The 21,574-nt window shown below is 41.5% G+C and overlaps 4 protein-coding genes and 1 pseudogene across 4 annotated transcripts; 1 reads left to right on the top strand and 4 right to left on the bottom strand.

Annotated features, from left to right (window-relative positions):
• Positions 1-393: 393 nt before the first annotated feature.
• On the bottom strand, positions 394-2,923 carry nedd8 (NEDD8 ubiquitin like modifier). The gene is made up of 4 exons (XM_071909100.2): positions 2,642-2,923; positions 2,437-2,484; positions 2,247-2,329; positions 394-1,899 (listed from the first exon to the last, which is right to left on the bottom strand). Exons 1-4 carry the CDS (start codon positions 2,657-2,659, stop codon positions 1,770-1,772), a joined length of 279 nt encoding a protein of 92 aa, XP_071765201.1. The 5' UTR covers positions 2,660-2,923; the 3' UTR covers positions 394-1,769.
• A 215-nt stretch (positions 2,924-3,138) lies between these two features.
• On the top strand, positions 3,139-9,159 carry gmpr2 (guanosine monophosphate reductase 2). The gene is made up of 10 exons (XM_071909103.2): positions 3,139-3,206; positions 3,815-3,963; positions 4,558-4,677; positions 5,444-5,527; positions 5,660-5,833; positions 5,997-6,078; positions 6,367-6,473; positions 6,981-7,023; positions 7,172-7,331; positions 7,803-9,159. The coding sequence occupies exons 2-10, from the start codon at positions 3,877-3,879 to the stop codon at positions 7,990-7,992; spliced, it is 1,047 nt and encodes a 348-aa protein (XP_071765204.1). The 5' UTR covers positions 3,139-3,206; positions 3,815-3,876; the 3' UTR covers positions 7,993-9,159.
• A 540-nt stretch (positions 9,160-9,699) lies between these two features.
• On the bottom strand, positions 9,700-11,436 carry LOC139919388 (uncharacterized). Its single transcript, XM_071909123.2, has 2 exons — positions 10,021-11,436; positions 9,700-9,969 (listed from the first exon to the last, which is right to left on the bottom strand). Exons 1-2 carry the CDS (start codon positions 11,434-11,436, stop codon positions 9,790-9,792), a joined length of 1,596 nt encoding a protein of 531 aa, XP_071765224.1. The 3' UTR covers positions 9,700-9,789.
• A 2,838-nt stretch (positions 11,437-14,274) lies between these two features.
• Positions 14,275-15,931, bottom strand: LOC139919389 (uncharacterized; annotated as a pseudogene).
• Positions 15,932-18,920: 2,989 nt separating this feature from the next.
• Positions 18,921-20,880, bottom strand: LOC139919390 (uncharacterized). Its single transcript, XM_071909124.2, has 2 exons — positions 20,827-20,880; positions 18,921-20,597 (listed from the first exon to the last, which is right to left on the bottom strand). The coding sequence occupies exons 1-2, from the start codon at positions 20,878-20,880 to the stop codon at positions 19,020-19,022; spliced, it is 1,632 nt and encodes a 543-aa protein (XP_071765225.2). The 3' UTR covers positions 18,921-19,019.
• Positions 20,881-21,574: the final 694 nt, after the last annotated feature.

Raw genomic sequence — 21,574 nt, forward strand, 5'->3', positions numbered from 1 at the left:
GAAATACGCTCTGCAGCATCGGTGTCGCTGAAACTCTCTTACATGAACACTATGTTGTAGCAGTCATCATGTATAACGATAAACAATCTCAGCGTTTCTACTCTTAGCAACATATTACCACACTAGGACAAACTGCCAGATATGAATGTTACTTTGAAAACATTTTTCTGTACACATTTGTCTCTGATTTTAAGTTGCCTTTTGCTGTTTGCAGTCTGTTGCTGTAGGTGCAGCACTTACAGACTGAGAGCCGTTCTGACTAACATATCTGTCCAAGTCAAGTCTATTTTTGTGTTCAAAATGTTAATGTACATATTGGTGATGAGTGTATGACAAGAATAAAAATACAGTTAAGTGAATTAGACTTTTCGTCGCTGCCTTTGTACAGCTTGTGTTGAAAACGATTGTCATTTTACACAAAAAAGCATTAATTTTGAGTGAATACACGGTAGCTGTGACATATTTTTGAGCATTTTAACATAACTTTATTCTACTGACAAACTAATCCACAGCATTAATCAATTTCAAAGAATTTCACATACTTTTGTACACACTGTAAACTTAACATCTCCTTCAAATTGGTGCTCTGGGAGGGAGAGGGAGAGGACACGGGTGCTGACATGACAGTATTTTCCAGATGCTAAAATTAAAGATTGCTTCTCTCAAAATGAAATTAAAAAAAAAAAAAAATCTCTTAACACTATCCATGTAAACTGACGCCATTTTCTGGGCTCATTCCTTGTCATCATGCAACAGTGAAGTTTGCAGACAGCACACAGCAGCTGAGATTCCCCAATCACTGCCTACAACTCCAGCAAATTGGGATTCATATAAAACGATGCAACACATTATCTTATAAGCTCAGCACTTATCCAGCTTTTAAATGAAACATGGAACACGCCCATTCCACTTGTGAAGCAGGTGTAAAGCAAACTATATGGTACATGATTTGAAATGAGTGTCAGGAAGTTTCCCCTGACACTTAGCAAAGCATTTGTCCTTTACTTATGTGGGTATTTTTTTTTTTCATAGATATATGTTCCCTTACATGTGCCCTTACCCATCCTTCGCAAATCTGGTTGAGCTACATGGGTGCGTGACGAGAAAAAACGACTGCTGACACACTGATATAGCCAGCAGCCAAAGATAATTAGGTAAAAAGAAGCAAACAGGCACAGAGAGAGAACAACAGAATAAAACACAGGCCTGGTCTCAAGATGTAGAGCCGGAACAGCAAAACTGAAGCTAAATCTGTGTCAAAAGGCATGGACTGTACTCCAAGGATGGGTTTACCTAAAGCATCTTGATGCTACGATTATCTCTGCTCCATTATGAGTCAATAGAGCAGAGATAATCTGTGTGATTAGATGCTTTGGGAAACCGTGGAAACACAGGGATTGAACATTATACCGCAGCTTTCAGTGAGAGCCACATTAGAGCTGGATTGCTGCTCCAAGGCTATTGTTTTGTTTATTATTTTGCAAGTAACTTTGTCTTTTCTGCCAGCCCAAACTTAGAATGTGGAGTGTCTCACCATGGCAATGCTATAGGGGGAAGTGTTACACATTTGCAGCCAACACTTTTTTGGCTATTAGGGGAGAGGCAACAACATGGCCGCCACAAGTAGAACCTGATCTAACTCTTTCTATCAATGGCTCTGTGCTGCTTACGATGCAGCCAGGTGACTCAGCAACCGGTGGCTGTGTGTCTTCAGTGTCTCCAATCGATGCAGGCATTGCAAATGCTAAGGCAGGTTTGGTAGCGATGGGCTACAACGCAGGCTTGGAGCAGAGGCTTCTGGGACAGCGGAGGACCAGTCCTCCTCCTCGGAGAGCAAGGACCAGATGGAGAACGGAGCCGCCCTGGATCTTATAGTCTGCTGCTGTTTTCTCATCATTCCTGATAACAGAGTGGAAGGGGATACAGACTGGATGAGTTTTTTTTAATATATGAATTAACTGTACTGTGAGACAATAAAGCTGTATTCTATTCCATATGCACAGACGGCAGAAATTCCTGTATTAAGAAATTAATTTTACAATTTCATGTCAGTTTCATTTTGCTGACCTAACCTAAAATGGGATGCCACAATGACAAATAAGAAGCCGGGTCACACAATAGCATTAAAAAAAAAGTATCAAATCCATTTTCCTTCAACAGTATCAAACACCCTATAGCCTAGGAGAGATACAAATGTAAACCACTTTATTAAACTTATATCTATAGGAATGGTATCTCAGTCTTACATCTGTTTTCCACTGTAGATCAGCCTCTGCTGCTGGGGAGGGATCCCCTCTTTCTCCTCCACCCTTTCTTTGATCCGCTCCACCTGGATGGAAATACATGCAAAATATCACATTCACACACACTGGCCGAGAGGTTATCATCAGGATTTTAATCAGACTGGTTTGTCCAGTGGGGAAAAAAGAAACATACCTTATCTGTGGGCTCTATGTCAATCTCTATCTCCTTTCCAGTGAGAGTCTGAGAATGGAGAGACAAAATGTAGGTTCTTATTTAACAAATTATTTACGAAATAATGCCACTGTACACCGATTATTGAAGTAAAGTATGAATAACAGCTCTGAATTGTGGTTGGGTTGTTCAAATGGTTAGCTAAACGCTGTTGGCTTTGCCTTACCTTCACTTTAATCAGCATTTTGACTTCTTCTGTGTTTACAACAGTCACTAAAGTTACACCGCTATAATGATGTGTTTACTGAATATATGTTGTAGATGAAAAATAATAGTATAATGTCCTAATTTGGCGAGGAAATTTGATATTCCTTCCTTTCCAAAAAAATTCAACGGCTGTTCCTGTGTCTCACCAGCACTCCCACCCTCTCCCTGCCTGTATCTCAACGGTTCCGCACCTCGATTTCGGAACTACGGTTTGGTGCTTTTGCCTTCAAAAATAAAATAGCACATTTGGCCGAAATCTTTATTAAATTGATCCAGATATCGCCTCCGCCACAAGCAAAGAAGAATGCGTTTGTTTAATAGTAAAACTATCTTCACGACATCAGCGTAAAGTGACGTAAAGCGAGTCTTGTGTTTGTAGTTTTTGTTAGCCTATCATCGACGGGCAAAGGCCCTTTAAAAACTACAAGGCGGTTGTCAGTTGGTGTGTCCGCCCTCGTAAAACTTCCCGCTCACACTGGCAGAGGAAGCAGCACTGTAGATCAAAGCTACATACATTCCTAAAGGTAAATTCTTTCTTTTGCCAAATATATAAGATAACTACATTGTTTACAGTTAGTATGCTAAGCTAAACAGGTTGCAGTACAACCTGACGGTAGCTTCAATGCTGACACTTTCGGCTGGTGTTTCATAACCTTGAATTTTGACAGGGCATGCTTGCTAGCGGGCAGGCTGTATAGAGCTGACAGATGAGCTAAAGTAACGATTTTATAATCTAATGTATGTGGTATGGTTACAATAAGTGTGAGTAGTATTAGCAATAAGCAGCTGTATAAGCAGCTGTTTCAATAAGTAATTTTGGTGAGTTGGTGTTATTACAGTTGGACAAAATGGTAATTACATTCTGACTGATTTTAAATCATTTGATTGCGAGAATCAGAATTGATGGGAAATTGTCCCTCCAAGCCATGAACAGGCCTTTATTCCATGCATACTTTTAATGACATGTGAAAAAATGTATGAGACTGCATGTATTGATGAAGGAAAGTGTGTGTGTGTGTGTGTGTGTGTGTGTGTGTGTGTGTGTGTGTGTGTGGATGGGGAGGGGGAGGGGATAGGCAGAGAGAAAGAGCTGAAAGCACCATTCTGACCTCTGACTTCCTGTCTTTCACAGATTCACATACCAGAATAAACACATTTCACCTTTTTACATTAGTGGTACAACCTGTTGCCAGAATGCCCCGCATTGAGAATGACATCAAGCTGGACTTTAAGGATGTACTCCTCCGTCCGAAGCGGAGCACACTCAAGTCTCGGAGCGAGGTATACAGTCATGTTCTTATTCCACATTACTGACTTGATTATAGCATTAGTAAAGTGTAACTGTCACATTATTGCATAATCACATCACCTACCTGTCTGCATCAGCCTATGTCCCACCAAGGAGTGTTTTCATTTTCTTAAGCTTTTGTTTATTTATTCATGGGAAGGTTTGCTGAGCACACATGCTCTTTTTCAGCAACACCCTACAGTGACACACATTCACACCTGTTTATAAACACAGTTTTCTTCTCTTGGCCACTGAGCAGCTCCAATGGGAGTTTTGGGAGTTTGCCTCGCTCAAGAACACCTTGATGGTAGTTGCTGAGGTAGGGGAGTGTTACTGATTCACTCGCCCCGCCCAGATTTTCCCAGCTGGTCCAAAGTTTCAAGTACTGACCCGTAGTTTCAAGCTTGACTCTCTAAAATGTAGGTTCCTGCTGCCCTGTGACTATGGAATATAACGCATCATGAGTAGACATTCAAACTGATGCGGTTTCCCATTCAGCTGCACAAATCCATAAAACCACCAAGGTATCCCAAGCTTCTATTTTTCCAACTTAAATCACCCTGCAATGCTTTTCTCCCCTCTCCCAGGTAGACCTGATGAGGAGCTACACCTTCAGGAACTCCAAGGGCAGCTACAGAGGAATCCCCATCATCGGTGCCAACATGGACACTGTGGGCACCTTCGAGATGGCCCTGGCTTTGCACCAGGTAAGATATTTGATCCACTGGATGTGTCTAAACCGCTGATTATTTCATAGAGAGCTGGAAAATCAATTTTAAAATTTGGAAGCTGATATATCTTTTTTCACACTTTCTCTTGTAAAACAGGCTGTCAGGTATATGTTTTGCTGAAAGGAACAGTGATTTAGGTGGTCTACAATTGATTAAACTACAAACAAAACTAGGTCTACTGAATTTAATCTAAGACCATGAACACTATAATGCCTAATAATGCCTATATTACATGGCAGGCTGATAAAAGATGACAAACCAGTCAAGTCCCTTTTGGCTTTTCCAAAATCCAGATTAAAAACAAGAGGCGGTAAAGCCTTTCCCATAAGGGCTCCTAGACACAAGAGCTGGCCAAATCTGTAGCATCTTTTAAATATCTTCTTAAAACTAATTTTTGTAGACCTACTTTTAGGTAATGATCTAGAGTTATTATATACATCTAACTCTAGCAATGCAACCAGTCTCTATTTATTTCTGCTGCTATTTAAAAGTTAGTAATAATTTTACAGTGTGCTGAGAGTAGAGGCAGGGCTAATAGTCCCCAAGCTTGAGGGGGCCCTTCAAAGAGGAGAGGTAATACGGTGCAAAATTAGATGCATCGGGCTTTGGGTCCCATTATCACATCTTGTCAAGGGGGCCCAGAGTTTCTGGCAGCGCCCCCGGACTCCGGTAAGAAGTTTATAACAACAATCTCTGCACAAACAGTCTATTCAGTCTGCTGTTTTCTTGTTTCTTCCTCTAGTTCACTCTGTTCACCACTATCCACAAGCATTACTCTGTGGATGACTGGAAGGAGTTTGCAGCAAAGCATCCGGAATGCATAGAGGTATTTCAAGTGTAAATTCTTCACATTATCCCATGTTTCACAAGTTTACTAGTGGTGGAATTTGTGGTAACTGGACATTCTCTCTTTCTTTCTCTCTCTCTCTCTCTCTCTCTCTCTCTATTTATCTCTCAGAGTGTAGCAGTCAGCACAGGGACCGGTGACGGGGACTTTGACAAGATTTCGGCCGTCTTGACTGCGGTGCCCCAGATACAGTACATCTGTGTAGACGTGGCTAACGGCTACTCCGAGCACTTTGTCCACTTTGTCAAAGACGTCAGGCAGAAGTTCCCGTCACACACTATAATGGTCAGTGGCTGTCTGGTTTATGCAAGTTTTCTCTTGTTCCCACAATGTATGAAACTGTATGAGTGTGAAGCTGGGCGGTGGTGAAAAAGGGCATGCATGTTCAGTTGACCTTTCCTGGATAAATAAAGGATTAAAACATTTTTTGTTTTCTTTTTTTGCTCAGGCAGGAAATGTGGTGACAGGAGAGATGGTGGAGGAGCTGATCCTGGCTGGCGCTGACATCATCAAAGTAGGCATCGGACCAGGTGATCACAGCATAACACTCACTAACACGTTGCTACTCGGCTTGGCTTGCGTACAGTCTGCAAAAAGCATTACCTCACCCTCACCTCATGCAGACGTCCACAATACTCTGTCACTACAGCTTGACATTTAATAATACGCATACTTCAGGGAGCCTCCTTGACTTGGAGTTGGCCATGACATTCAAATCCTGTTAATTGTGTTTTGGCTTCAGCTGTTCAAATCCTGTTTGTCCACAGGTGTGTAAAGCAGTCTTACTAATCATCTCTTCCTTGTGTCTTTCTCAATAGGCTCTGTATGCACCACTCGCAAGAAGACCGGGGTGGGATACCCCCAGCTGAGTGCTGTGATAGAGTGTGCAGACGCAGCCCATGGCTTGGGCGGCCACATCATCTCTGTGAGTGTCTTTGTTCTATAAAATAACCTTTCATCTAATCAGGATTTTCTGCACTCTAGCTGAAAACTCAAATTTAGTGAAAGCCTTCCTGACCCTTCCCATCCTCCTCTACTTGCACTTGATCTTCTATCTTCACACTGTGTATGTAGACTATTCAGACTGTAAAATATTGTATTTATAGTTGCATTTGTTTTGTTTATTTTATAGTTATGCAAGTACTGATGGTTGATAGCCTGTCCTGCATTACTTGCCATAATTCCATCTGTCCATTACTGTTCCCAAGGTCATTGTGATTTGTTTGCCAGAAGTGTATTTCATCCTGAGAATGTGCAGCCTTATGTTATTCTTTCCGGGCTGCACAGATGCCATTCTTCTACAAATGGGTTGCGTTATATATACAGTATATATCCTAAACTAAGTACAAGCAAAACATAGAGGTGCACTCACAGCATGGTCTTCTTCTCCATTGTTCTTCACCTTTTTTTTTATCCTGTCTCTTTCATGCAGGATGGAGGATGTACTTGTCCAGGAGATGTGTCAAAGGCATTTGGTAGGTTTTATTGTTTTCCAATTCCACTCTAATTCAAAACATAACACACATTCTTCCACACATAAAATGCAGCGTGTTCCTTAGAGAAGTTTCTTGAAACATCCGTGGCTTCACACCATTTGATTGGCTGTTTCTGTGTGACTCTCAGGTGCGGGAGCGGACTTTGTGATGCTGGGTGGTATGCTGGCAGGCCACTCAGAGAGCGGGGGTGAGGTCATCGAGAAGAACGGCAAGAAATACAAGCTGTTCTATGGCATGAGCTCCGACACGGCGATGAAGAAACACGCTGGGGGCGTGGCTGAGTACAGGTCAGAGGGATACAATGTTGCTGAGCTATTTTGTTAAAGGTTTACTTTGACATTTTGAATTTCACCTGGTTATTTTCCTTCGCCAGACACGCATGAGCTTGCAGCTAGCTGTGCCCTATGGTTTCAATGATGAATGCTAACAAAGCTAACAAGCCATTTTTGGTCCTGGGGCTCCAGACCTCCAAGGCACTGAGAGCCCTGGGTTTGGCTGTAGTTTCACTGTAAATTTGCCCTCCATTACAAACTTACATAATATTTTGGCTTTCTTCAATAGCTGCACATTGAGAAATGTTTAGTATTGCTTGCCTAACCTATCTGATGGGGTGGACACCTGCCTGGGTAAGATACTTGAAGGAGCAGATAACCAAAGTACAGGTTCCAGTGTTGGGAGGCACATTGAACATGCTTGCTCTGTGGCTCCCAGCAGGATAATCCTGGTATCTCCTCCTCTCTCTCTCTCTCGCCCTGCAGAGCGTCCGAGGGGAAGACAGTGGAAGTTCTTTACAAAGGCCCAGTGGAGGTGACAATACGAGACATCCTGGGCGGGGTTCGCTCCACCTGCACCTACGTGGGGGCAGCCAAGCTGAAGGAGCTGAGCCGCAGGACGACCTTCATCAGGGTCACCCAGCAGCTCAACACCGTCTTCGGCAATGACAGCTAAGTCCCTGGCCGGTTCTGGGGCCTGCCTGGTTCAAATGGAAGGATGTGTCTGCGATGTTTTTTGTGTTTTGAACATGTATACAACACAGGTGGACAAACACATACACACAGGCGGACAAACACATACACTCATACACACATACTTCCTTATCCTTACTTTTACATATAAGTGACATAAATTGGTGTTAGGTTATTTGACTATCATGTTCAATGCAATATTGTTATACGTTTTTAGCCACAAAGTGTTTCCAGGGTCAGCGTCTCCTGACAGTAAGAGAGCTATAGCAGTAATTTTCCAGCTCTTGGCATGTCTGCCATGTCTTATCATTCCGAAGTGAGCACTTCCTTTATAACTTCATCTTTTCTTTACATGTATGCAAATCATCTGCTGTTTTAATTTTCCAGGCATCTCACCGCCAAGCTGTAAAGCCACAAGCCATAAACAGTATATACAATATGTCTGTGCTCTGTGCCGTGATCACAAGCCTTTGTCACCAAAAACCCAAATTATAACAAATGTCTTAAATTATTTAAAGACTAAATGTTTATGCAACTGTAGTGGCCAATTAAGAATTGAAATGTTTTTATACTTTCAATCATTCACTGGTAAGTTTTGCACTTTAATGATTTGTAAGTTGAGTTATATTTAGCTTCCCTAATTGTCTCATGGAAATGTTGAACTGACAAAATCTAATTAGCAACACCGTGTTTGAGACTATGGGGTCATACACTGTTTCCATCTCGCTATGTATCTTACATAATGCAATGTTTTAATTAGTAGGTAGGCCATTTTTACCTATCTAGATCGACTTGGGAGAATTTATATATGGACCAGTGCATGTTGAAACTTACCTCTAGTACAGTACCAGAGTACCTCAGTAATGAACTGCCCTATTCACAGTAGAGACGTTTTTAAACACAACGATATTTACAGCTTCTCTGTTCTCTGGTAGTAGCTGCTCCTGATGGATACCAAAGTTTGTGCAGTTTTGTTCATCAGTATTTGGTATGGTTTCACTTCACTCAGTGTGTCTTTGTAGTTATTCCATTTTAAACTGTTACTTTTCTGTATTGTTTTATATTGTAACATTGATGTGATAATGACGGTAATTTTTATGACATCAGAACTTATAGTCAAATGTTATATGCAGTTTTTGTGTCACTTTTTGGTCACATCAGTCAATAAAAGACATTCCATATACAGTATGTTACAGTCTTACTGACTTCTTTATTCTCGATTGGATCATCCACAATATATGTACAATACAACAGACACATATTTTCTTGTTGCCATTCTGACTTAATTCTGACCGTTAAAGATTAGATCATCTGTAGATATATATATATAGATATCGATATTTAACAAAATATGTGTTATCAATGGAGCATTCATGGCCAGTAGGTGGAGACAAAGACATTGAACTGGTAGATAGAAGGAGAAACATTCCTGAAACTCCTGAAAGAACCATGTGACTCAATTGTGTACAGGCAAAACATCATAAACAAAAATCATTATAAGTTCATCTTACTAGAATGAAAAGATATTTAATTGACCACATTCCACTGTCTATGATGGTGTTTAATGTGTATTATTGTTTAATGTGTATTGTGTAGATGCAAAATAATCTCAAAAGCATAATATTTGAGATCTATGCATGGACAGAGCTAAATATTCATAAGACAATACTATGCAATGATGGTAGTGATTCTTAGCTTTGTATAATAATAAGCAATGAGTAAAAGCAAATTGGGAGATACAGGCTAAGTGCTTGAGCATAGACAACAGCCTGCCTGTCCATTACAGAAGTTCACAAACAACCTCTGTGATGCACGGGTCACCAATAACTCTTCCACCAATAACTCTTCCACAGGAACAAATGGCCTGGGGAGACTTGGAGTAATAGCATCCTCCATAACTGTATCCGCTGCCGGTCTCAATGTAAACCTTCCCACATGAGCACATCCATTGCTGCTGGGGCTGTTGGAGCGACATTCCAAAACCACCAAAGAAAACAGGAACATTGGCCACTCCAGGGGGCTGATTCGAACTCTTTTGGGCCTGTTCCTTTTCAAGGTTAACAAAGGCGAAAAAGTCACTGCTGTCAAAGCTCATCTTCATCGTGAGTATTTCTGTCCTCTGGTGCTGGCCGGTCCTGCTGAAGAAGGATAATGAGGAAGCAGCAATGTTCCTGAACACTTCCACTTTTTGGGGTCGGGGGGTTATGTCACCTCCACTTTCACCTGGACATTTGATCAACTGAGATGAAACCCTGCGCTTTTTCTCTGTTTTGGGGATCTCCACTTTCTGCAGCCCAAAAGATGAATCTTCTAAATTCCTTGATGCATCAGTAAAATCATAATAGTCTGTCGTGAGAGAGCTGAGCTGGTTACCTTGGCAGCGCAGTCCATAGACATGTCCATCCTTCAGGTTCTCTGCAGATTCTTTGTCACATAAACCTATGGTCCAGTCACAATCTTCTGAAAGGCTGACCATCCATCGCTGAAAATTAGAAGTAGAATGGACACTCCGGATCCGAAGAGTGTGGGCAGACAACTGCCCCAACCAACTATTATAGAAAACTTTCCTGTGGTCCTTGGACAGCGACATGCCAATTCCCAAACTCTGCGGGTCAAAGGTCAGGTCTGAGCTGGTAGTAAAGACTTCCTGGTGGTTCTCGGGGTCAACCAAAATCAACAAGGAACCCCATAACTGGACTGCTTGTGCCACCATCTCTTCACCACCTTGCCTTAACTCCTGAACCAATTTGTCACGGTCGCTGCCAGGCTCCAACCCCTTTCTCAGATCCACAGCCTTGGCCTTCTCAAAATCCTGATGCACCTGAGAAAACATCTGCAGGAAGCGGAAGGTGTCCTTCTCGTTCTGTGCCACTTGCATGCTGCTCTTGCTGGTTTTGATGGACACCATACGGGCAGAGACAGAAGTCTGGACACTGGTCAAGGCGATGTCACGCAATTTGGACACAGCCTCGATGAGACGCACGCTGGAAGAACCCAACTTCTCTCTTTCGCCATTCTCCCACTTTTCCAGACTCACATTCTCATCCTTCGCCAAGGCCTGCTGCTCAGCATTGAGCTTTTCCATGAGCTCTTTGTGGGCCGTGGAGAAGGTCTTCATATTGTGTAGGCGGTGCTGGTCCTCAATGGCGCAGGAAACACACACACAGGTCAGATCATCCAAGCAGTAGTACTCCAGCAGCTTGCCATGTTGGGGGCATTTAGTGGTCCCAGCAGCCCCTGAGGCCATGGGCTCAGTCAGAGGATGAGTTTGTAACAACACAGGAGTGGTCACGTGGGCCTGGAGGTGGTGGACGCACATGGAAATCTCGCACTTCATGCAGGTCTTCCGTGCCGGTTTCCTGTCCTCCTCTGTACACATGTCGCAAAGAACAGCTTGCTGCTGGTCCTCTTGTAGATTGTCAGACATGTTTTCAAATGCTGGGAGGTCCTAAGATTGCTCGATTTGATTTGTCTTGAGTCTTGTTTAGTGTTGAATAAAGTCCTCAGGTTGCCCTGTGTGTGTGTCTCTGGTTCTTTTTAGACAGAAGAGCTGGTCTCAAAAAAATATTTTGAAATTGCTTGATTTAGTTGTTCACTTGTCTCTGGTCTCTCAGTTTCCGGGTCTGACAGAGATAATATGGGCGTTGCTCTTTTATAACAGCGCAAGAAAGACAGTGTAACTTGGTAAATAAAAAGGCAGTCAAACTATCAAAGCGTGTACTTTCGTATCAATCGTTTTACTCATTTAAATGCAATAAATAAAAAAACGATTTTACTGCCGTTTTGCTTTTGCATTTGAGTTGACACCACAGAAAAGGAAAGAGCGATGTGTATTTTCCTTTAAGCTTTTAGTTTATCAGTCCAGAAAAGAAGTACTGCGGAGGCGTGAACAGGACAGGTTGTGACTTCCGCACAGGACGGAGCTCCATTTCACAGTAAAAGCCTTACTTTTACCGGTCTTAACTTTCTTAACTTGTCTGGCCGTAGGTTTGAATAAACTACGTTAAGCTTCACAACGTGCTTTCTAACGTAAAGTAGCCCTAGCTAATGTTAGCCTAGACAGGTAACAAGCTAGTTGTCGGTAGATTACGATCAGACGTCAAGGAGCAAGCCAAGCACAACAAACTGGAATAGGTTTATAGGAGACAACGATGGCTTTGATTCACATCATTTTTAACCAACATTGAATTGAAGCTCCATGATCAGTGATGTCTTCAATTGTAAGACATTGAAGATTAATTCCATTGTGTTGATGATAGGATCTGTAAAAATAATATTTTGCCTATCTCATTTTCACTTTTCTGGAGGATGACATGAGGATGATTTTTAAACTTGATTGTATTCTTGAAACAATTTACAGTTTACTAGCACACAAGCTGACCTTGACTCATGACTACACATTCCTTTTATTTAGGCCCACATGGCTCTACTGTTGACTTTAATTACCATAAATAATATGGCCCTATTTAATAATTCCACAACTTTAAGAATGACATTGCTTTGCCTGTATACTGGGTGCTGTATGGCCACTAGGGCTCAATCCAGTCTACTGGAAACAGGAACTGAATAAAAAAGAATATTTGAAATTCAAGTAGCCTAAAGATTTCACGTCATAACAGTGCTAGCACTTTTTTTAATACCAAAGGGGGGGGGATTAGATTGTCATCATGGCCCAACACAATACACAAAGAAAAAAGTAACAAAATCCTAACAAATAATAATGCAAAATAAATCAACCATTCAACAAAAAATCGGTTGCTTTCTGTTTTCTCTCTCAGCAGGTTGCTTTCTTTTTTCTCTCTCAGCAGTTACAGCTGACTAGGGAAGCAGCATTAGAAAAATTCAGCCTGTTCCTGTTTATCTCTGTAATCAGAAGTGTAAAAAGTGAATGAATGGGAATAGAACAGTTTGTTGAGGCTCTAGGTCACTACTCATCTGAACCGAACTGATTCAGTCTGACATACTGGTTAGATAACTAATAAACTGGAGGGGACAAATCAAAGTGCACATGATTATGTGCCAGTTGCGAGGCTGAATTGGTTTCAGAGCACTGGAGAAAAAAATAAATAAAAAAAATGTTTAAACGAAGAAAAAAAAAAAACGTTAGGCTATTCTGATTCAACCGTGGTCTCTCGAGTACGCTACATTTTACATTTACGTTAAAAAGCAAGCTGTGAAGCTAAAAAAAAACACACTTTAAAGCATAGCTTTGCCGTTACTTTACCGTTACAGATTAAATTGCCTCCCTCGTCTCTGCCATGCTCTGTTTGGACAGGAAGAAAGATGATAACTACCGTTTAACAACTTGGTTCAAACGGACAAACACTAAGGCTTTTACTCTGAAATGGAGGTCCGTCCTGTCTGGAAGTCAGATTGGTCCTGTGTATTGACATTGACAAACAAAGCAAAAAGGAAAAATGAACATTGCTCTTTCCTTTTCCGTGATGTCAACTCAAATGCAAAAAGCAAAAAACAGTAAAATCGCTTTTTTATCTGTTGCACTTAAATGCTCTCCTTAAATTTGTAAAATAATTGATAGGTAGGCCTACACGCATTTAACAACCTAGGCTACCACAAATATAATATTTTCTTTTGCCATGTAGTGTTGTGATAATCAGCTAATGGGGCATGGAAGAAATTATTAACTTTCGGTGAAAATCCGACATGTGGAACTGGCATATATTGACAATTGCATAGCGTTGGCGGAGGTATGCGGTCTACTGGGTGCCATGCAGTTCTAGTTTTGTTCCATATAGAAACAAGACTAACAGTCTAACAGCCCCGCAACGTTGAATTTTGTGGAAGCGTCCCTGCTGGGAATCGAGCTCTGGTCTCCCAATTGAGAGTCTGCAATCTAACTCCCTCCAGCACACTTTGCCCCATGTGAACATAAAGTGGCGAACCGACCCACCGACAATGCGATCCATAGAACCCCTGCTGTTGCAGGGCTAAAAATAAGTTTACTTCAGTGCACTTAGTGTATTCTACTTATTTTTAAACTAAAAAAAAAATAGCAAGTATACTTTTATTTGACTTCCTACTTGCGACACTTGAGAATAGTATAGCCTAATTGTACTTTTAGACTTGTTGAATACTTCAACAACTTAACACAAAGCAATGAAATGTATGTTCATCCAAAGAAAGCAAGGGGAAAAAATTAATCCTGGTAGTGATTCTTAGCTTTGTATAATAATTAGCAATGAGTAAAAGCAAATGGGGAGATCCAGGCCAAGTGCTTGAGCATAAACAACAGCCTGCCTGTCCATTACAGAAGTTCACAAAGAACTTCTGTGATGCACGGGGCACCAATAACTCTTCCACCAATAACTCCTCCACAGGAACAAGTGGCCTGGGGAGACTTGGAGTAATGGCGTCCTCCATAACTGTATCCGCTGCTGGTCTCAATGTAAACCTTCCCACATGAGCACTTCCATTGCTGTTGGGGCGGTTGCTGCATTCCAGAACCAAAAGAGACACCAAACTTGGTCCAATCTTGGTCGCGACGGTCCCCTGCAATGGCCATTGCAGGGGACCGACGTGACCAAGATTGGGCCTGTTCCTCTCCAAGATTAACAAAGGGGGATAGGTCCCAGGTGTTGAAGCTCATCTTTATCGTGAGTATTTCTACCCTCTGGTGCTGGCTTCTCCTGCTGAAGAAGGATAATGAGGAAGTAGCAATGTTCCAGAACACTTCCACTTTTTGCGGTCGGGGTGTTATCTCACCTCCATTTTCACCTGGACATGTGATCAACTGAGATGAAACCGCACGTTTTTTTCCTGTTTTGTAGATCCTCCGTGGCCCTTTTAATGGCCTTGATCCATCAATAAACTCATAATAGTCTGTCGTGAGAGAGCTCAACTGGTTACCTTGGCAGTGCAGTCCATAGACATGTCCATCCTTCAGGTTCTTTGCAGATTCTTTGTCACATAAACCTATGGTCCAGTCACAATCCTTGGAAAGGCTGACCATCCATCGCTGAAAATTAGAAGCAGAATGGACACTCCGGATCCGAAGAGTGTGGGCAGAAAATGGCCCCAACCAACTACTGTAGAAAACTTTCCTGTGGTCCTTGGACAGCGACATGCCAGTTCCCAAAGACTGTGGGTCAAAGATCAGGTCTGAGCTGGTAGTGGTTCTCTGGGTCAACTAAAATCAACAAGGAACCCCATAACTGGACTGCTTGTGCCACCATCTTTTCACCACCTTGCCTTAACTCCTGAACCAGTTTGTCACGGTCGCTTCCAGGCTCCAACCCCTTTCTCAGATCCACAGCCTTGGCCTTCTCCAAATCCTGATGCACCTGAGAAAACATCTGCAGGAAGCGGAAGGTGTCCTTCTCGTTCTGTGCCACTTGCATGCTGCTCTTGCTGGTTTTGATGGACACCATACGGGCAGAGACAGAACTCTGGACAGTGGTCAAGGCGATGTCACGCAAGTTTGACACAGCCTTGATGAGACGCACGCTGGAAGAACCCAACTTCTCCCTTTCATTTTTCTCCCACTTTTCCAGACTCGCATTTTCATCCTCTGTTTTCCTCAAGGCCTGGTGTTCAGCGTTGAGCTTTTCCATGAGCTCTTTGTGGGCCGTGGACAGGGTCTTCATATTGTGTAGGCGGTGCTGGTCCTCAATGGCGCAGGAAACACACACACCAGTCAGATCATCCAAGCAGTAGTACTCCAGGAGCTTGCCATGTTGGGGGCATTTAGTGGTCCCACCTAAGCCAGCAGCCCCTGAGGCCATGGGCTCAGTCAGAGGATGAGTTTGTAGCAACACAGGAGTGGTCAGGTGGGCCTGGAGGTGGTAGACGCACATGGAGATCTCACACTTCATGCAGGTCTTCCGTGCCGGTTTCCTGTCCTCCTCTGTACACATGTCGCAAAGAACAGCTTGCTGCTGGTCCTCTTGTAGATTGTCAGACATGTTTTCAAATGCTGGGAGGTCCTAAGATTGCTCGATTTGATTTATCTTCAGTTTTGTTCAGTGTTGAATAAAGTCCTCAGGATGCCCCTTGCGTGTCTCAGGTTCTTTTTAGACACCAGATCTGGTCTCAATAAACTATTTTGAAATTGTTTGATTTAATTGCTCATCTGTCTCTGGTCTCTCAGTCTCTGGTCTGATAGCTTGTGATCTGCCACCGTGGCACTCCATAGAAGTTTGTTACTGGGAAATGAAACGTACTTTGTACACAATGTGGGTGTTGGTCTTTCATAACAAGGATAAGGAGGTGCAAAGGGTGCAAAACTATGAACTTTGGGTAGCGATCAGCCTATGACAATCTACCACAAATAATAATTTATATGTTGATCATGTTTTCTTTTCTTGAAAATATATGATTTTGAAATAATGAACTTGTATTTTACATTTATATCATAAATATTTATATCAACTTACAGGTATGAGCAATTCCTCCTGTCTCACATAAAAAGACTATAGTGAGGTTACAACAGTGTTTCCTCTGTAATTGTATGCAGCTGTGCTTGGGGGGACAGCTATCATATAATTTATCAATACACAGGATGTGATTTTACCATCCCTAATCCAAGGTGAGCATTCATAGAAGCCCAATTCAGAGTTTAACAGAATGATATACTACCATGCAAATGAATACCATAGAGACCATCAGGCTATACACCATCATAAATCTACAGCACCACAAGAGGCACCACAGGCAGCAACATTCATCAGCTATATTCTAACTTTCAGGGTGAGTGAGTGTAAATAAAGCATGAGTGTGTAAAATCATTACTTTTAAAATATTTGGACTATACCTATTTTAGTTTTAAAAGCTAGTAAGACAAAATTCTTACTGTAATTTAAAACTAAAATAGGTATCCACTAAATAGTTCAGAGTTTTACTGCCAGTCATCCACAGAGTATACTTTGTGTGACTTTGTGATGAAAGTTAAGGACAAATGTAGACACTTTATATCCTACTACAATTTAAAATGTTGAAGTATCCCCTTTAAGGAATTACAGATTACAGTCTATATGGGTTACCAGATAGTGAGAGGTGGCAGTTAGTTTGTGTGTTAGTAGTGTTATTATGTGAGAGGTCACTGTCGGTAATTAGGCATTCAAGGAAACATGAGTTCCAGGTCATACAGGCCCTTTTGTTCTGTTACATTTAGTCATTGTTTCACAACCTCCATACCTAGTTTGCCGACTGTGCATGCAGGACACATGAACTGGGGCTCCAGACCACCAAGGCCTGGGTTTGGCTGTAATTTATTTTTTTATTTTTGGTAAATTTGCCCTCCATTACAAACTTGCATAATATTTTGGCTTAGCTATACATTGAGAAATGTTTGATGAATGTTAGATGTGAATTATTTGATATTAGCCACAAAGTGTTTCCAGGGTCAGCGTCTCCTGACAGTAAGAGAGCTATAGCAGTAATTTTCCAGCTCTTGGCATGTCTGCCATGTCTTATCGTTCCAACATGAGCTCTTCCTAACTTCATCTTTTCTTTACATGTATGCAAATCTGCTGTTTTAATTTTCCAGGCATCTCACCGCCAAGCTGTAAAGCCACAAGCCATAAACAGTATATGCAATATGTCTGTGTGCTCTGTGCCGAGATCACAAGCCTTTGTCACCAAAAACCCAAATTATAACAAATGTCTTAAATTATTTAGAAAGACTAAATATTTATGCAACTGTAGTGGTCAATTAAGAATTGAAATGTTTTTATACTTTCAATCATTCACTGGTAAGTTTTGCACTTTAATGATTTGTAAGTTGAATTTTATTTAGCTTCCCTAATTGTCTCATGGAAATGTTGAACTGTATGAAAATATGATATAGACCTGACAAAATCTAACTAGCAACACGGTGTTGGAGACTTTGGTGTCATGCATTGTTTCCAACACGCTATGTATCTTACATAAAGCAATGTTTTAATTAGTAGGTAGGCCATTTTTACCTATCCAGATCGACTTTGGAGAATTTATAGAAGGACCAGTGCATGTTGAAACTTACCTAGAGTACACTACTAGAGTACCTCTACAGTAATGAACTGCCCTATTCACAGTAGAGACGTTTTTAAACACAAAGATATTTACAGCTTTTCTGTTCTCTGGTACTAGCTGCTCCTGATGGATACCAAAGTTTGTGTGTGTTTGTCTTAGGGATGAACACAATCGATTAATATTGATTCATCATATACAGTATGTGATTATACCTCTGACTTACCTGTATTAGTCATTGAAGAGATTTTGTACCATCAGTATTTGGTATGATTTCACTTTGTAGTTATTCCATTTCAATCTGTTACTGATGTGATAATGATGGTAATTTTTATGTTGGCAAAATGTATAGTCAAATGTTATGTGCAGTATTTGTGTCACTTTTTGGTCACTTTCTTCACACTTTCAATCTTATCCAGTCAATAAAAGACATCCCATATATGTTAGTCTTACTGACTTCGTTATTCTTGATTGGATCATCCACAATATCTGTACAACACAGACACAAATTTCCTTGTTGCCAGTCTGACATCTGTAGACATATCAAAATATGTGTTGTCAATGGAGCATTCATGACCAGTAGGTGGAGACAAACACCTTGAACTGGTAGAAAGAAGGAGCAACAACATTACAACTCCTGAATGAAAGCCCTATTACTTATGTACATTCAAAACATTACCATTAACAAAAAATAAACAAAAAAGAAACAACTTAATCTCATCATCAAGACAATATATTCAAGTGACCACATTCCACTGTCTATGGTGATGTTTAATGTGTATTATTGTGTACACTCAAAATAGTCAAATCTTTGAGATCTGGTCATGGACAGGCTAAATATTCATAAGAAAACTTAACACCAAGCTTAAAATACATAACATAATAAACATACATAAACTAAATTCATGTTCATCCAATGAAAGCAAGGAAAAAAATTTAATCCTGGTAGTGATTCTTAGCTTTGTATAATAATAAGCAATGAGTAAAAGCAAATGGGGAGATACAGGCTAAGTGCTTGAGCATAGACAACAGCCTGCCTGTCCATTACAGAAGTTCACAAAGAACCTCTGTGATGCACGGGTCACCAATAACTCCTCTACAGGAACAAGTGGCCTGGGGAGACTTACAGTAATGGCGTCCTCCATAACTGTATCCGCTGCTGGTCTCAATGTAAACCTTCCCACATGAGCACTTCCATTGCTGTTGGGGCTGTTGCTGCATTCCAGAATGATTCGAACTCTTTTGGGCCTTTTTCTCTTCAATGTTAACAAAGGGGAATAGGTCACTGCTGTCGAAGCTCATATTTATTGTGAGTATTTCTACCCTCTGGTGCTGGCTTCTCCTGCTGAAGAAGGATAATGAGGAAGCAGTCAGGTTCCTGAACACTTCCACTTTTTGGGGACGGGGTGTTCGCCAACCTCCATTTTCACCTGGACATTTGATCAACTGAGATGAAACCCTGTGTTTTTTTCCCGTTTTGGGCAACTCGGTTTTCTGCAGCCCAAAAGATGAATCTTCTAAATTCCCTGATGCATCAATAAAATCATAATAGTCTGTCGTGAGAGAGCTGAGCTGGTTACCTTGGCAGCGCAGTCCATAGACATGTCCATCCTTCAGGTTCTTTGCAGATTCTTTGTCACATAAACCTATGGTCCAGTCACAATCTTCCGAAAGGCTGAGCATCCATTGAGACTGTAGCGGAAAACCAGAATCAGAATAGGCACTGCGGATCCTAAGAGTGTGGGCAGACAATGGCCCCAACCAACTACTGTAGAAAACTTTCCTGTGGTCCTTGGACAGCGACATGCCAATTCCCAAAATCTGTGGGTCAAAGATCAGGTCTGAGCTGGTAGTAACGACTTCTTGGTGGTTCTCTGGGTCAACCAGAGTCAACAAGGAACCCCATAACTGGACTGCTTGTGCCACCATCTCTTCACCACCTTGCCTTAACTCCTGAACCAATTTGTCACGGTCGCTGCCAGGCTCCAACCCCTTTCTCAGATCCACAGCCTTGGCCTTCTCCAAATCCTGATGCACCTGAGAAAACATCTGCAGAAAACGGAAGGTGTCCTTCTCGTTCTGTGCCACTTGCATGCTGCTCTTGCTGGTTTTGATGGACACCATACGGGCAGAGACAGAAGTCTGGACACTGGTCAAGGCGATGTCACGCAATTTGGACACAGCCTCGATGAGACGCACGCTGGAAGAACCCAACTTCTCTCTTTCACCTTTCTCCCACTTTTCCAGACTCACATTCTCATCATTCGCCAAGGCCTGCTGCTCAGCATTGAGCTTTTCCATGAGCTCTTTGTGGGCTGTGGACAGGGTCTTCATATTGTGTAGGCGGTGCTGGTCCTCAATGGCGCAGGAAACACACACACAGGTCAGATCATCCAAGCAGTAGTACTCCAGCATCTTGCCATGTTGGGGGCATTTAGTGGTCCCACCTAAGCCAGCAGCCCCTGAGGCCATGGGCTCAGTCAGAGGATGAGTTTGTAGCAACACAGGAGTGGTCAGGTGGGCCTGGAGGTGGTGGACGCACATGGAGATCTCACACTTCATGCAGGTCTTCCGTGCCGGTTTCCTGTCCTTCTCTGTACACATGTCGCAAAGAACAGCTTGCTGCTGGTCCTCTTGTGGAATATTCCAAATATTCCACAATATATATATATATATATATATAAATATTCAAATGCTGGGAGATCCTAAGATTGCTCGATTTGATTTGTCTTGAGTCTCGTTTAGTGTTGAATAAAGTCCTCAGGTTGCCCCTTGTGTGTCTCTGGTTCTTTTTAGACAGAAGATCTGGTCTCAATAAACTATTCTGAAATTGCTTGATTTAGTTGTTCACCTGTCTCTGGTCTCTCAGTCTTTGGTCTGATAGCTTGTGATCCTCCAGTTTCATTTACTGGGAAATAAAACTTCCCTTTGCACACAATATGGGTATTGTTCTTTTATAATGGTGCAATAAATACAGTGTGACATGGTAAATAAAAAGGCAGTAAAACTATGAACTTCAGGCAGTGATCAGCCTATGACAATCTACCACAAATATATATTTTCTTTCCTAATTTATATTTTGATCATGTTTTCTTTTCTTGAAAATATCAGATTTTTAAATAATGTACTTGTATTTTACATTTATATCATAAAACTATATCAACTTAGAGTTTAACAGAATGATATACTACCATGCAAATGAGTACCATAGAAACCATCAGGCTATACACCATCATAAATCTACAGGATGACAAGACAGGCAGCAACATTCACCAGTTAGGCCTACCCACACTGAGGTGAGTGTACAAAATCATTATTTCTAAAACATTTGGACTACACCCATTTTAGTTTTAGATGACAGTAAGACTAAATTACCATGACTACATTCATTTCTCTAGTAGTGGTAATTTCCTTTCTGTGGTGGCGCACCACTGCTAAATTAGTACAGAGGAAACACAATCATAGACTGTAAAAAAACAGGATTATTCCACTGAATTCCTGAATATGACTGTATCTGGATCAGAAATAACACTGTTCCATTACTGTAAGTTACTGACCAAGTAAATTTAATTATGTAAGGTCAGCATTCATTTTCATTC

Source organism: Centroberyx gerrardi, chromosome 23 (assembly GCF_048128805.1).
Source record: "Centroberyx gerrardi isolate f3 chromosome 23, fCenGer3.hap1.cur.20231027, whole genome shotgun sequence".
NCBI classification, from domain to species: Eukaryota; Metazoa; Chordata; class Actinopteri; order Beryciformes; family Berycidae; genus Centroberyx; species Centroberyx gerrardi.

Excerpts from the sequence above, each read along its gene's own strand:
- LOC139919390 (XM_071909124.2), bottom strand. The coding sequence starts at position 20,880 with ATGAAACTGGAGGATCACAAGCTATCAGACCAAAGACTGAGAGACCAG. Across the intron at positions 20,598-20,826 it reads GACTGAGAGACCAGAGACAG|CAAGCTGTTCTTTGCGACAT; the intron begins GTGAACAACTAA and ends GAGGACCAGCAG.
- gmpr2 (XM_071909103.2), top strand. The coding sequence starts at position 3,877 with ATGCCCCGCATTGAGAATGACATCAAGCTGGACTTTAAGGATGTACTC. Across the intron at positions 4,678-5,443 it reads TGGCCCTGGCTTTGCACCAG|TTCACTCTGTTCACCACTAT; the intron begins GTAAGATATTTG and ends TTCTTCCTCTAG. Across the intron at positions 7,332-7,802 it reads GGGGGCGTGGCTGAGTACAG|AGCGTCCGAGGGGAAGACAG; the intron begins GTCAGAGGGATA and ends CTCGCCCTGCAG.
- LOC139919388 (XM_071909123.2), bottom strand. The coding sequence starts at position 11,436 with ATGTCTGACAATCTACAAGAGGACCAGCAGCAAGCTGTTCTTTGCGAC. Across the intron at positions 9,970-10,020 it reads GTTCGAATCAGCCCCCTGGA|CCCCAGCAGCAATGGATGTG; the intron begins GTGGCCAATGTT and ends TCGCTCCAACAG.
- nedd8 (XM_071909100.2), bottom strand. Across the intron at positions 2,330-2,436 it reads ACATAGAGCCCACAGATAAG|GTGGAGCGGATCAAAGAAAG; the intron begins GTATGTTTCTTT and ends ATTTCCATCCAG. Across the intron at positions 1,900-2,246 it reads ATCTACAGTGGAAAACAGAT|GAATGATGAGAAAACAGCAG; the intron begins GTAAGACTGAGA and ends CTCTGTTATCAG.